At 31.6% G+C, this 14,376-nt stretch overlaps 2 protein-coding genes and 1 long non-coding RNA gene across 10 annotated transcripts in view; 2 read left to right on the top strand and 1 right to left on the bottom strand.

Moving 5' to 3' along the window:
- The first annotated feature begins 3,429 nt into the window (after positions 1 to 3,429).
- LOC106660986 lies at positions 3,430 to 7,680 on the top strand. 2 transcript variants are annotated; one of them, XM_014384080.2, is made up of 9 exons: positions 3,430 to 3,529; positions 5,738 to 5,851; positions 5,914 to 6,021; positions 6,294 to 6,432; positions 6,528 to 6,751; positions 6,810 to 7,007; positions 7,069 to 7,260; positions 7,316 to 7,450; positions 7,509 to 7,680. In XM_014384080.2, the coding sequence occupies exons 2-9, from the start codon at positions 5,738 to 5,740 to the stop codon at positions 7,665 to 7,667; spliced, it is 1,269 nt and encodes a 422-aa protein (XP_014239566.1). In that variant the 5' UTR covers positions 3,430 to 3,529; the 3' UTR covers positions 7,668 to 7,680. The 2 variants fall into 2 exon arrangements, with proteins under 2 accessions (XP_014239566.1, XP_014239565.1); XM_014384079.2 differs by lacking the exon at positions 3,430 to 3,529 and adding an exon at positions 5,164 to 5,293.
- Positions 7,681 to 8,275: 595 nt separating this feature from the next.
- Positions 8,276 to 8,741, top strand: LOC106674375. The gene is made up of 2 exons (XR_001341508.2): positions 8,276 to 8,420; positions 8,480 to 8,741. It is a non-coding gene; the product is annotated as an uncharacterized LOC106674375 (long non-coding RNA).
- A 3,272-nt stretch (positions 8,742 to 12,013) lies between these two features.
- The window catches only part of LOC106674383 (protein gustavus), a 380,850-nt gene continuing 378,487 nt past the window's right edge, over positions 12,014 to 14,376 (bottom strand). For 4 of the 7 annotated variants that reach the window (XM_014407043.2, XM_014407042.2, XM_014407040.2 and 1 more), the window contains one exon: positions 12,014 to 14,334. In XM_014407043.2, coding sequence (XP_014262529.1) covers positions 14,195 to 14,334 — 140 coding nt within the window. In that variant the 3' untranslated portion in view covers positions 12,014 to 14,194. The remainder of the gene's footprint in view (positions 14,335 to 14,376) is intronic. The other 3 variants (XM_014407034.2, XM_014407036.2, XM_014407035.2) reach the window with 1 other exon arrangement.

Below are 14,376 nucleotides of genomic sequence, written 5' to 3'. Positions count from 1 at the left end.
GTGTGCCCTACCTCTGGAATCTGATACCCCTTGGAAAGAGGAGGGCCCAGGGGGGATTTGGGTTTCTTGTGGGAGTGTTTGGAAATCCACAAGGTCAATAGAGGAACCTATTCGACCAAGGAGCTTGCACGATCCAGATGCTAATAAGCAATTGAAAAGTGAACTAATTGTGCAATTATTCAGATATCGTGAGATGCGGTCTGGAGTGATGTAGGTTTTAGAAAAACATTTTCTTTATCGTGCCAATGTTTCGATCTTTTATTGAGATCATCTTCAGGGCTCAAAGTGTTTGTCTTCTGTGTAATTGTGCCCGAGGGCACTCTCAACACGACACGCAAGGATGGCATGATGTTTTTCTGAAACCTACATCACACCAGACCGCATCTCACGATATCTGAATAATTATCGATTAACGGTCACTAATCTCCACACATAACTGTGTAATGTACAAGTATGCACTTTAGAGCATTCTCTGAAATTAAACTACAGCATGTTCTGTAACACAGAAATTAAATTCAAGCACTTTTATCTATTTATATTATTCATTTATTTCAAAATAATAGTTTTGTACTTTTTGTTAAGCAAGCAAAGATTCATTTCAGTTATAAAGATATTTGTATTAATTTAGATAGTGCATTCCAGCATATAAGTAATGCAAATGTATTGCTATGTTTGTCAATAATTTTAAAATTGTTGGGCCCTAAAAATAAGTAAATAGAGAGGAAAGAAGAAGGCATTATGCTTTATGTAACACAGTAGGGGTGGAAAATATACATCATTTTATGGTGACATGCCCAAAATTGAAAGAGTTCAGATTAAAATGATCTGTTAAGGACAAAAATTATCCAGGAATATTTGACATACTTTAATGGGAAAAATTGTTAAAGCCTGTTTGTCATGTAAGCTTTAAGATATAGAAATAATTTAACAATAGATTGTTTTTTAATTATTGTAATGGATGTGTATTTATTGTTGTAACTATTTATTTAATAATTTATTAATTTATTTATCACATTTTTTGTTATGATGAACATTAGTTCATGCTAAAAGAAATATGTTTAAACAAAAAGAAAAATGTCTAAATACTTATTTCAAAAATAAATGCTTCTTCTTATAATTTGTTAACTTTTCTAATTATAAAATATTTTATTTTTACATTTTTATGAAAGGCACTATTAGATTAAGTAAAATTGTTTCTTGTCAGTTGGTCATTACTGATCATTTTGGTCTGTCTGTCAACGAAATTACCAGTAGACCACATGCGGAAATCCACAATTTTTATTGTATTCAGAATAAAATAATTTGACTTATTACTTAATAAGTTATGTATTACTTACATATTAATACGACTTTGACTAGAGGTATTGTTTCATTACCCAAGTCATAACATTTTTTCGTTCTCTGGAGCCAGATCACATTGCATTCAAGCATTATTATTTTATTTCTAACACCAGCTTTGGTTGACTTAAATTTGGCTAATAATAAACATTTGTAAATTTTTATTTTAAATTTAATTTATTGTTATATATACTGTGGTACACTTTCATCCCTCAGTCCTGCCAGATAAATATAAATGCTGAGAAGAAAGAATTATTAGAGGGCGTCGGTGGTCGCAACGGTTTAGGCGTTGACACGGTGCTCATCACTGTAAGGCAAAGGTCCTGGGTTCGAACCCAGCGGCCCTGCATTCAAACCCGACATACTTACAAATGGGCTTTTTTTCAAAAGCACCGGCACCCTGAGGGTTTATATGGCCTCTGCTGATGCGAACCCTCGTTAAAAAAAAGTCCTGAGCCTGCTCTGACGAGAGAAACAAGTCATGCTTTTGTGAATGATTTGGACTTTTTCACACCCTGCGCCCTCTGCTGCAATTGCACTGCCTGTGTTCTGTGCCCTCCTACTGTATCTGCATCTTTTTTGCCTATTTTTGCAAGAGGCGTTCTTTGGTCAGGACTTGCTGACTTCCAAATCATAAAGAAGACCTCGCTCAACACAATTATAACATCTGATGTGTCTGCTGCTTCCATTGACGTCTCGTTATCGCCACATCTGTATTTGACCTCATTTTTCGATGGTTCATGGATATCTTCAGCGCCCATTGAGAAATTTCACTGTGATGTCAGTAGCTTATCCACTAAGGTGACAACTTTGGTCTCATTGTTTCCTATTACAGCACCTAATTATGAACCCACGTGAAAGGTGTTGAAGGAACAATTAAACAACAAAATAGTTCTTCTTAGAGCCTATATGGAACAAATTAGCCAATTCAACCATCAACAGAAGAATAGTTAAACTTATTTGCTGTCATTTCTACCTCCTCAAATCTTGGGGAATTCTACTTTAAGGTAGTGTCCTTACCAAACATACTTAATTTAAAATAAATATTAAATATGGACCCAAAACTTGATGTTATGAAAGTGGAAGGGCAATCAGGAGGTTTGGAAGGTGAAATTGAAAATCAGAAAATTAAGGAAAACCAACAATTTCGAGCACTTGGTTCGCAATCATCCTCTCTAAATCTGTTCTCTCTGAATTAACATATATATATAAGAAGACAGCTCTAGTTCATCACAATTATTTGGGTCCACATGTAAACGTCCAGCTTGATCTGACATCCATTTATTTAAAAATAATAATTTTATATATATTATTTAGCATTTAGAAAGTATTTTGTGTTTATGAAAGGTGCCGCTACATTTTAATAAAAAATTCTTAAGAATAAAATATTATAAAGAATATATTGTAAAATAAAATATATTGAAAAAGTGCAAGGTTGTTTGGAAGTCATTTTTTTTTTTTTTTTTTGTTTGTTGCATTTATAATTTTAATTTATCCAGCTCATCAGTTGCCTCATTGTTGAGTGGTATTGTTCTGTCAAAATCACATGATTTCAGAAAGGGCATGAATACTATATAAAAAATGTGTGCAGAGGAATTTTAGGTAAAACTTGGAACGAGCTAACTAAGAGTCACCCTCATTTTAAGCACGGACTATTTCATCCTCTTGATCCTCTTTATGTGTCTTGGTCATCTTCTTGCTGGTTTTGTCTATGTGTCTTGGAGATGGTTTTCACCATTACCAGATTTATTTATTTATTAATGAGCAGCCAAATCTTTTTTACAAAATGGAGCAAAATAATGACAATCCATTAATACAGGAAATTTTACTTGTTCTTCTTTATTCATAGCTGTCTTTTTCTTTTTGTACCGATGAAAATTATTCTTTAGTTTTTTTAGAACTTTTTGAATGTTTCTATAATTTAGAAAGATAGAACTTAATTTTTAAAAATCCTGTCTTCAAAAAAGTTCTAAAAAATAAAATTATAGTTTTACTTACTAAATATATATTAGAGGTAGCTAAATTTTTTATTTATACTAGGACACAGTGGCAATGTGGAAATGAGCAAGCTGATGTAAGTTCACATTTAAAATTAGCTGACAAGCTATCTAATACAACACAAAAGAAATTTAAAAGAGTATTAAACAATGAAAACATCTCTCTGAAAATGTAGAAAAGAGGAAACTATAAGGTAAGATTGTAAGATTACACATGGACACCTAATGGCTAGGGAACCACCATCTCACCTCAATACTCAACTTGCAAAGGGCAAGCATTTGATTGTTTCTTGTGGGAAATATGCCTCAAAATAAGTATGGATAGCTTGTGGGATTGCTAAAATTGATAATTTTAGTTTATGTAATACATTTTAGGTAGCTTTAACCCCAGTGGTTGTTTGCCTTGGGGTCTGTTGGGTGAATGATAAAGGTAGTTAAAAGAGCTACAAAGAGTGAGTTAGAACGAGATTGGTGTAGACATGATATTAGCAAGTTAAATAAGTCTGAAGAATGTGCCTTGTGGTTGAGAAATTAGTATAAAAATAGGCCATGAAGTGAAGTTAATTGTATTAACTACTGCAGTACAAAGTATGGGAACCTCATACTAATGAATTTATTGGCTCTAGATGGTCAATATGATTATTGAAGGAGATGGATTAATTTAAAAGGAGAAGGATTAAAGTAACTCTATCATCTTTAATGACGTTTACTTTGTTCGATGTTAAATTGGAGATTGAATACTGATTAGGGTATAATTTAGGTCTGCTGAATGAAATAATGCTACACTTTTACTGGTGCACCACATTTCTTAGTCTGTAAATTAGCGCAGTTTGATTCAGAGAGAACCTTGTGGAAAATTTTAAGGTTGGCAAATAAGAAAAAATCAGGTCTGAATCATTTGTTTCATGAAAACTTAAATCTTCAGGTTCATTACAGATCTCAATAAAATATTTACCAATTTAAAAGGGCGTTAGTTAAAATAGCGAAAGGATGAAGAATTTACATGAAAAGCATGATGAGAAATTACAGCCTTCATCAGAAATATTCTATCATTTTCTGATCATCTTTATATAAACCTGACAAAGGAAAGGTATACAGGGTGTCCCAATTCCTTCTGACGAAACTCAGGGAACGATTCTACTCTTCATTTGGAGCAAAAAATGCTCAGGAGAAAATTTTCGGAAAGTTCTCTATTTTGAAGATATTCGTCAATTTAGGTTTTTTCAACTTTTCACTACTTTACCACATAAAAACGCTTACAACTTCCAAAATGTTGAGACTACAATAAATCCAATTACACCAATTGAAAGAACGCTAAATTTGCTGTAAGATACTTCTATTTGCAATAATCTGAATGACACAAAATGTTAGCCAATATCAGTTGGAACATGTCAAAATTACAAAATTTAAAGTTTTGGTCATGATTGCACGTTCTACTGAGGTTACAAAAAAATACCTACAACTTGTCAAATTTCACAAAAACTTCTTCATTTAATATGCTTTATGTTGATTTTTCAACTGCATTAGAACGTTATTTAAAAACCTGGATATATCAATGTAAAGGATATTAGATGAAGAAATTTTTGTGAAATTTGACAAGTTGTAGGTATTTTTTTGTAACCTCCTAAATGAAAAATGGTACATTACATGAAACCGATTTGTAATAATTTTGAAAAAGTTTAATAAAAAAGCAAAATCCCTACTTTCTTATGATCTTTACTGTACCGATAATAATGGAGAAACGTTTACATATATGACAAAAACAAAAAAGAATTCAATCAAAATTTTTTTTCATTACTGTGTTTTTAAATATCATCAAAATTTATTACCAGAAGAATAGTTTGTATAATGTCCAAGAAAAATAAATATTGCACATCTGTTTATTTTTAAACTTTAGTTTGGATTTTCAATTGATTCTATTGCTGTACATAAGTATTCTCCAAAAAGATCTTAATAAGGTATTTAATATTTCAAAAGCTTCCTAAAACGTTTTTACTTATTTACGTCACATCTGTGTTATTTCAAGAAAGTGATGAACTTTGTAAAAGGAATCTTCTTTATTTCAATTAGAGAGTGAAAAAGATAATATAAGACCAAAAGTTTAACTCGGGACAGTTCATTCGAACATAATACTTGCAGCTTGATGTCTCTGATCAGCTTAGATTTGTATGTCAGAAGCATATTGACACTATCACCATGGTCTAAAGATATTTTAAAAACAGATCAGGATGTTCAGAAACAATTATGCTAGTCGTGTGTCTCACCACTTCACTAAAACATAACACTTGTGTTAAACTTTAAATCTATTTTTTGTGTAAATAAAACAATTATAAGGACTTTTAAACGCAGAAAGAATTAAAAATCACAATTAACAAAAGTACTAAGTTGTTTTTGTCATGCAGATGCCACCAAAAAAGGGATTACAAAAACCAAAAACACCTTCCACTCCAGGTTCAAAAGGAAAGAAGAAAGTAGCCAAAAAGACAACATGGGAAATCATAATGGAACAGACTCTCGTAATTATATTTTTTTTTCATGAATTAAAAAGGAAAAATTGGAAACATGTTTTCCTTTCTAGGAGGAATTCGACGAGGATACGGTCAAAGAGCAGTATCCTCAGGTTTTTGAGGCGTTCCATTTAACCACTCAGGAAAAAACTTATGATGGCGCCTTCAAGGAAATGAAGGTACGTTTTATGTTATTAAATTTAATTTCAGAAAAAAATATACACAAAAAGCAAATCTTTAAGATAGTTTTCTTCAAGAAGAATCTTTCATAGAAGGAAGATCCTGGTTCATAATTATTGTCAAAAAAATATTTTTACCCTAAAACACAGAAATCATGCTAAAGAATAGGATATGAATATTTAGTTCCTTCTTAAACTTGTTTTATTGATAATCTCAATACAAATGAATTAATTATTAAAAGTATGCAAAGGACATTTTATAATTTGTTCAGCACGAGTGGCATGTGTACAAATACTGCAATGACCTTAAGGATATGTACATTTCCAAATTGAAAGATGACCATATGTTGCTCGAAGAGCAGAAGAACATAATGAAAATTGTTGAAATGGAGCATATCGATGATATGTTGGGTAATAAGTCGGTTAATTTTTAAATATGAATTTGGGTGAACAACCAAGATAAGGCAAAAAAAATTATGTCTGACATTGAAAATTTTGTTTTGTAGCAAATTATATAGACACTGTAGACAGGGCGATTGAGACTTATAAGGACCGAAGAGATAGACTGATGCGAGAGAGGTTTACTTTTATGAACCGAAATTTCAGATCGGCTCACGAGGATGTAGAGTATGTAATGCAGGCTAAGGATGTCATGATGAAAGAACACCATGAAGAAATGAACCACCTCAAGGGGGTGCAAACATTTGAAAAAGACGAACAAATTAAAAAGGTAAAATATTATGATCGGCATTGATGAACAATTTCCTTATTTTGGATTTATCTTTCAGTCGAAAGCAGAACTCAGAGTGGTGCTTAAAGACGCCTTAAAAGACATGCTTGATAAGTTCTGCCAAATTAGAAGTATATACTGCACGTATATAACCAACACTGAAAAGAAGAGAAGAGCGTTTTCCCAGCTGAAGGCAAAGGACAGATCTGATGACATTATCATCGAAAAACTCAGGGATAAAATTGCAAGCCTCCATGTAAGACTGATTGTTCTAATTCTTGAATTATATATTTAAAAAAAGTACCTGTCATGTCTAGATAGAGAAGGAATACATAACAAAAAAAATGAAAATAGAATACATTAATGCTTCGAAAATAGAAGATCTGGAGTCAGAAAAAGGCACTCTTGTAGATATGCTTGGAAAAATGAGAATACAGCTTAAACAAGATTATGCCGAGGATGGAGCCAGGCTAATGCATCTGACAAATTTGTGCAATTCGGTTATTGAAGTAGGTCAATAACAAAATACAAAAAATATAAATATTTTAATTGCAATTTTTAAAGGAATTGCAAGAGCAAGAACGTCTAGTTGAAAAGATTTTAAAATATATAATTTTAAGCCATAAATACGAGACGCTGTCGGAAAAGATTCAGCCTTATTCAACAATGATTGAAAGGATTGACATCGCTTTCAATGACGTGAGTTTGATTAAATTAGTAAATCAAAGACTTTTGTGACATATTGCTTTTTTTTCAGGATTTCCCAGAGTACCGAGACTTGGACAAATTTCTCTTTAGAATGGCTCAAATTGAAATTCATGTCGACTATATGAAATCGTTGCTTGAAAAATACCAAGATCAAGAAAGGGAGTTGAAAGCACTTGTTTCTGACGCTGTCAGCAAGTTTTACGTTTGAAAAAAGGTCCAAATAAAAAAAAAAAAAGAATCTATCTAGTTATTTTAAGGAATTAAGTTTCAGGGAAATTCAATAGTGTTTGAAACTTAAAATATTTGGAGAATTAAATTATATTCCACCCAACACACACAAGGTGAAGTCTCCCCACTTGAGGTCACATATAGAGTTGTCAACTAGGTCCAGGGGTCCGATGCCTGTAGTATGCCAGTAAGTCGGATTCAGAGTCAAAATCACAGTGTGGGTTAGTGTTAGAACCTAAGTCAGGGAAAGATAGATGGAGAGTCAGATACCATGACACCCATCGCCTGATTCTGTAGTGGTTGTCTTCCTGAGAAAATAGTCAGCAGAAGAAGGCTTCCAGTGATCCACCGCTGTCAAAACTTACAACCCAGCCTGTCAACATTCCTCCACCTCATGAAAATTCTATACTAAGCAATAAAACTGATTGTAAGCAAGGGGTGCCACTCCTTAAACTGAAGTATTTATTAAATTAGGCCCTCTGTAGGTTGTACCTCTTCAAGAAGATACCTCAAGGCATGAGTGCCCCAATACTTTTTTAGCACATCAAAAATATCTATTTTAAAGTAAAATAATGGAACATCTGTTTTTTTGTCGAACATATGTTTATATTTTATCGGATGTACTTAATAGTTAAGGGTTTAAAAATTAAAGTTATTTGAATTTCTCCCTATTTTTTAAGCTTTATCTGCATAGAAGGAAACAATAGAGAGAAATATGCTCGACGATAATCTGGTAGATATGACCAATGTGATATTTATAATTTTTTTTTTATCTCTGCTTTGTTTTACAAGGTGAAAGACAATCTATACTGGATGAACAATGTAATAAAAGGGACGAGGACTGCATTTCTAAACTTAAATATTTTTGTTTTGATTTTCACAGTCTGTTTTATTCTTGGCTTAAGAATTTTCAACCATTATAAAAGCCTTCAAAAGGCAGAAAATGTTCAGCCATTTGTTTCGGGTGTTTCAGGTGCAAGAACATGATCTTAATACCATATTTTTATCAAAGAAACGTAAAACAAGCCAATAAAAAAATTCATAATTTGTAAAATCCAGGGTGTTTAGTAACTACTCGTATAATTTTGCCAACTTGTACAATGATAATTTTTTTAACTCATTTAAGTTTTTAACTCAACAAATTTATTTCAATATAGATATAAAGTATTATAGTATATATAGAATAAATATTAATTGTTTATTGTTTAATAGACAAAATTAAATTCAATTAGATCAATTCCATATCACATATCGTTCTTGCTAATCTTTCCTTTCTGCTATAACTAAAGTTGAATTTAGCATTATAATTTGAAATATAAATAATAATTTTAAATTATTTAAATACAAAAAAATTATATATTGATATTTCTGCACTTCTAAGAACGTTCTGTTCTGTTTAGTTTCTAATTTTTTTGTATGACTAGAAATCTACAGTCTTTATTGTTTTATAATTGTAGATTATTAAAAAAATTAAAGAAATTGATCCTAGTGATATTACACAATTCTGTTTGTATAAAGCTAAACAACAGAAGAATGTGCATGTAAATATCTAGTATCGATTTCTTGCTATTAATTGAATTTAATTATGTCTATTAAACCATAAGTTAAGTTAATATTATTTATCTTTTAAATTATAATGCTAAATTCAACTTTAACAAGCATAAAGATTAGATCAGCGATATGCCCCTTAATGACATTCTTTATGGTACATGAGAAAAAAACCATGAGATCATCGAGACTTTGGAATAAATTCAAACTGAATTATATGCAACAAAGAAATAAAAAAGTTTGGAATCCAATCAAAGAGGATAGCTATACTCTCTAACAGTCAGCTAACCCTCGAATTTTAAACCTTATAAGAAGTAACAAAAATGGCAAAAAGGAGGGAAAATTCAAAAGGTGGGGTTGAGATGGGAAGTTAGTGTCCGAGTGGATCAAGGTCATGTAGCTCAAGTGGTAGAGCAGCGACGCATCTAGCTGAAGATCGTGGGTTCGAATCCCGCTCGTTCCATTGACTTTTTTATCTCAACTAAAAACCTTAATTAATTGCCTTATAACAAGTTAAATATATATTTGACTTTTATTGCATGTCCTCGATTCTGATTGAGTTTAATACAGACATAGAGAGAAAAAAATTTCCTTCTTCTGGGATGATGATGAGGATAAATTCCTTTTCCTAAAGTCCTTAAAGAGGTATAACATAAAAAGGGCTTTAAAAATTTCAATTTAAGGGGTGGTGCCCCTTGCTTACAATCAGTTTTATTGCTCAGCATACAAACTTCATGAGTTAGTGAGGGGTTGGGTTCCTAGGTACACAGGCTGATCTACCGCCCAAGACCATTGGATCGATGGGCAGTCTAGCAATACAAGAATAATAATTGCTAGTTATTCAGATATTGTGAGATGCAGTCGGGTGTGATGTAGGTTTCAGAAAAACATTTTCTTTATTGTGCCAACGTTTCGATCTTTTATTGAGATCATCTTCAGTTTATCTTCTGTGTAATTGTGCCATCCTTGCGTGTCGTGTTGAGATCATGATATCTCAATAACTATCGATTAACGGTCACTAATCTCTACACAATAATAATTGCTTATGCTAGTAGAATCACCAATGACTGAGGAATAGTCTCTCCCTGGGATAAAATAAATAAGAAAGTTTTTGAAAATAATTGAATACAGTTACATAATCTCATTGTGTTGCAATGATGTCAACATCAACCAATAACCCTTCTTGTAGAAGCTAAAGATCCTCTGTTAGTTTCATAAGAAAAAGGCTTGCACGGAAGTTTTTGATGGAAAGACTAATGACTAACAACCCCATGTCGAAGATGTCACACTAACGAAACATGTACTGATGAACAAGTTTTGGAGCAAGAAAAAAACCCCACTTCTAATAGAAGCTCCTGCATTTTAATTCAAACTCTGAAAAACCCAATTGATTACCATTGTAGTGTTGAGTACATTGAAATAATTAGAAAACTCGTCGTAAGACCTAACTTCCTCCACCATTGAAGTGACAGCTCCTAAGGGTATTGGCAGGAATTTGATGCCATGCGGTATTCATTGTTCCTAGAACACCTACATCTATGCATTGATGGTTCAAAAAATCACTGGAATAGGTGCAGCGTGTACTGATGTGAACAATAAACACCACACTTAATTTCAACTCTCTTAAATAGCCTTCATAGCAGAGCTTGTTGCAATAAAAGAAGCGTTGCTCCATGCCACATGTACTACGAGGAACCGAATTATTTCAGATTCCCAGTCACTGTTAAGCGTTAAATCACCTGCTGCCAAAACCCGAAAAATAGTATCGTTATGGCAGAGATAAAACGCAATAGGACCTATCACAATTATATAAAATAAAGGACATGCCGGGGTTCAAGGGAATGAATAAGCTAACCTAGCAAAAGCAGCGACCACGATATTGACAAATATGTATCGTCTATTAATGATATCGGATATCCTATCCCAAATTAAAGATTCATTCCCCTCCTGGAAGGAAATCGCTTAGTATCTCACTTAAGAGAGGATCGAGGGCTCGGCCCTTTGCCATTGATGTGAAGCAGGAGCTATGGAGGATTCTAACCTCATCTTTTTGAAATGCAACCAGCTGAAAAATGGTCATCAGGACATTTGGAAAACAGCAGAGGATGGTGTGGTGCTACCTGCCAACATTCAGGGTATCCTTCAACACCCATCAACATATGGGCAAATATATAAATTTACTGTAATAAATGCCTTAGATATATAATGTAATTATAATTTTGGCTAATTTTTTTAAATAAAAAAAGAGTAATGGAACATGATTTAACTAAAACAATCTTGTGGGGCAAAAAGTGGCCTCCACTATCACCTATTCCATAACCCTCCTAAATTATAAAATGAACAATAATTGTAATCATATATTTAAAAAAATTGGCGTGTATAAGTAATTGTGGGGAAAAGGTAAGGAAGGATGAAAAATATATTTTAAAAAAATTAAATATAACCATGTTTTTTTAATAGGTTTTCTCTTTTTTTCCTCTATTTTCTGATTACACATAAAAATGACTGGTGAATTTTCTTCTCATTTAATAAAAATAAGTCAAATGAATGGAAAACTTACAAAAAATCTGATGTGTGTACAATGGCACTTAAGCCTAAAAGTGAAAAAGAACAGAAAAGCTTCAAAACTGAGGCGGGTTTAAAAATTAATACAATATTTTGTTTGACTTAACACACAACAGGAACTTGTTTTTCTACATGTCATTATTATGGAAAACAAGAGAAAGCCAAGCACTATGAGTTTTGTAGTGAAATTAAAAGAAATCTACAGAAAAGAGGTATTTATAAAGAGCCTGTATTTTACAGATGTAGATTTTTTACATTTTACAATAAATTGGGGTAGTGTAACCAAATATTTTATCAGTCACATTTCATATTTATTTGCAATTTTGTTTATCTCTCTAATCTATTCGCACATACAATAATTATAAGCATGCAGCTTTATTCCTATTCCACTCAAAGAATTAGTACCTAATAATTAATTATTATTAAAGAAGAGCGTATGTCTTTCATTCAAACTTATTTACAATAAACATATAAACAAAATATCAGCTCAAGCAAGTTTTTTTCTTAAATTTTCATATAGAAATTCCCATATTTTGAGAAAAATAAAGACTAATTACAATCATGTTTCTCCTTTTTATACATTTTTCATAAATTAAATTGAAGTGAGGATGAAATGTATGAATGAAATATATGTTTATATATTTTTTTTAATTTGCCTTTTTAATTATTAATTGGATCACACTTATTTTTTATTTCAGTTTCAGTGGAGAATAAGTACAATTTTGTTAATGGTTTTCATTTGAAATATGCAAAATAAATGGCTGGTTTAAAAAAACACCAAAAATGCAAACATACAAAATTTTGCATTATCTGTTTTATTAACTAATAACATGACACAGTTAATTTTGTCTTTTTTGGAAAGGAAGAAAGGTATGGCTAGAGGGCAAATAAATACTACTTTGGTATTTTGATTTGTTTAGGGATTTTTAAATCTAAATTGGATGTATACTTCAAATCTCAAGTTGGGGAAAATTGCGCCAACATGCAAGTTTTTTTTTCTTTTTTGAATTGTGCCATTTAACTTCTGTATGGATTAAAAATTTTGTCTATCAATAAATAGAGGATACAATTACAGGCATTTAAAAAGGTTTAACAACTTTTGAATGTAATATAATTAAAACAACTAAGGAAAGCTTTTAGAAATTAGTCTCTCTTTATTGAACAAAAATTTAAAACAACAAAAAATACAACAAATTAAACAAAATTTTGCACTTTCAATATTCTAATAGACCAGCCTTGAAAAAACGATTGTATAGCTGCTTTAGTTAAGTCCAGCCTAATGATATAACATAAAAAGAAACTGAAGAAAACTGTGATATCTTGTGTATGTATAGGCCCCACATTGCTAGATGGCGATTATGCATTGTTTTATACAAAGTTTTTTTAAATAATTAATTTTTTGAAATTCAATTTTAAAAAAAATTCTGGCAATTTCATTTATCACAAGAATAAAACATTTCATCAACTCCAAGAGCTACTGAAAAAGAATAACAAAAATTTACAAAGATACAGAAAGCAATTCTACTAAATTACACATCCATTTCATAAAATTCGCAAATTTAAAAGGAAAAAATTTTAACACCAAATATTAAATTTTTAAAACAATCACATTTTTGAAAAATAATGGCAAAAATTACACCATAAAAATTAATTTCTCTTTTTAAACTCCGTAGGAGCTCCGAGATCCTAATTTTGACTCGAACGGATCTTGTGATAAATGAAAATAAAAAAAGAAAACAACAAAGAGAAAAAATTGAAATATTAACAAATACATCGTTAACTTATTTACTATATATATATATGCATTGTTATTTCTAAGTTTAGATACACAAAAATACTATTTTGAAAAGGAGATCGCAGTTAATATTGCAGGCTTGATGACACACAGACGAGAAAAAATCAAGGCCACCGAAATACAAATAAAACGGAGGCCTTTCCTTTTTAATTTTTATAAATGGGAAGCTCCTCTTGGAAGTTAACAGTGTCACTTTTTTCATTATTCAACATTATTTATATATATAATTAATAAATTAAAAAAAATGTCACTTCTTACTTCCCCTATAATATTAAAAATTCATAAACACTCTCCCGTCTTTTTCCGAACTATAAACATCCTCCGATTCTCACAGAAAATTGGAAAAAAGATAAAATATTAAAAAATAATAAAAACCGAGGGGGGTAAAACGAAATTAATTAAAAAGCACGTGGAGGAAGGTCTTTTGTTTTAAAAGTCACACACATTGTCTCTTTTTGTTTCATTTTTATATATATATATATTCAGCGGACACTTTGACCCTCTTCCTGTTGCCCGTTTTCGCACGCACAGTAAAGATGATTGCGCTCGATTGGTTGAGGTAGATTAGCGTCGTCGGGTGTCTTCTTGTTTCCAGATTGTTATCTGCGATCCTTATATAGAAGATATGTGTTCATCGCGTGTGGCAGGTTCAGGTCTGAAATTTTCTCTTCGAGCTGCTGCTTGCCTACTCTCTGCCTAATGACCCTCCTGCAGAGGTCCATTAAAGGAAGTGGCTCCGCTGAAATTTAAAAAAAGAAAAAAAGAAAAGTATTTATACATC

The sequence above is a fragment of the Cimex lectularius genome, unplaced genomic scaffold (assembly GCF_000648675.2).
Source record: "Cimex lectularius strain Harlan isolate CLEC.00 unplaced genomic scaffold, Clec_2.1 scaffold188, whole genome shotgun sequence".
Lineage (NCBI taxonomy): Eukaryota > Metazoa > Arthropoda > Insecta > Hemiptera > Cimicidae > Cimex > Cimex lectularius.
Note: the sequence above shows the minus strand (reverse complement) of the source record. Positions and strands in the feature narration are given on the sequence as shown.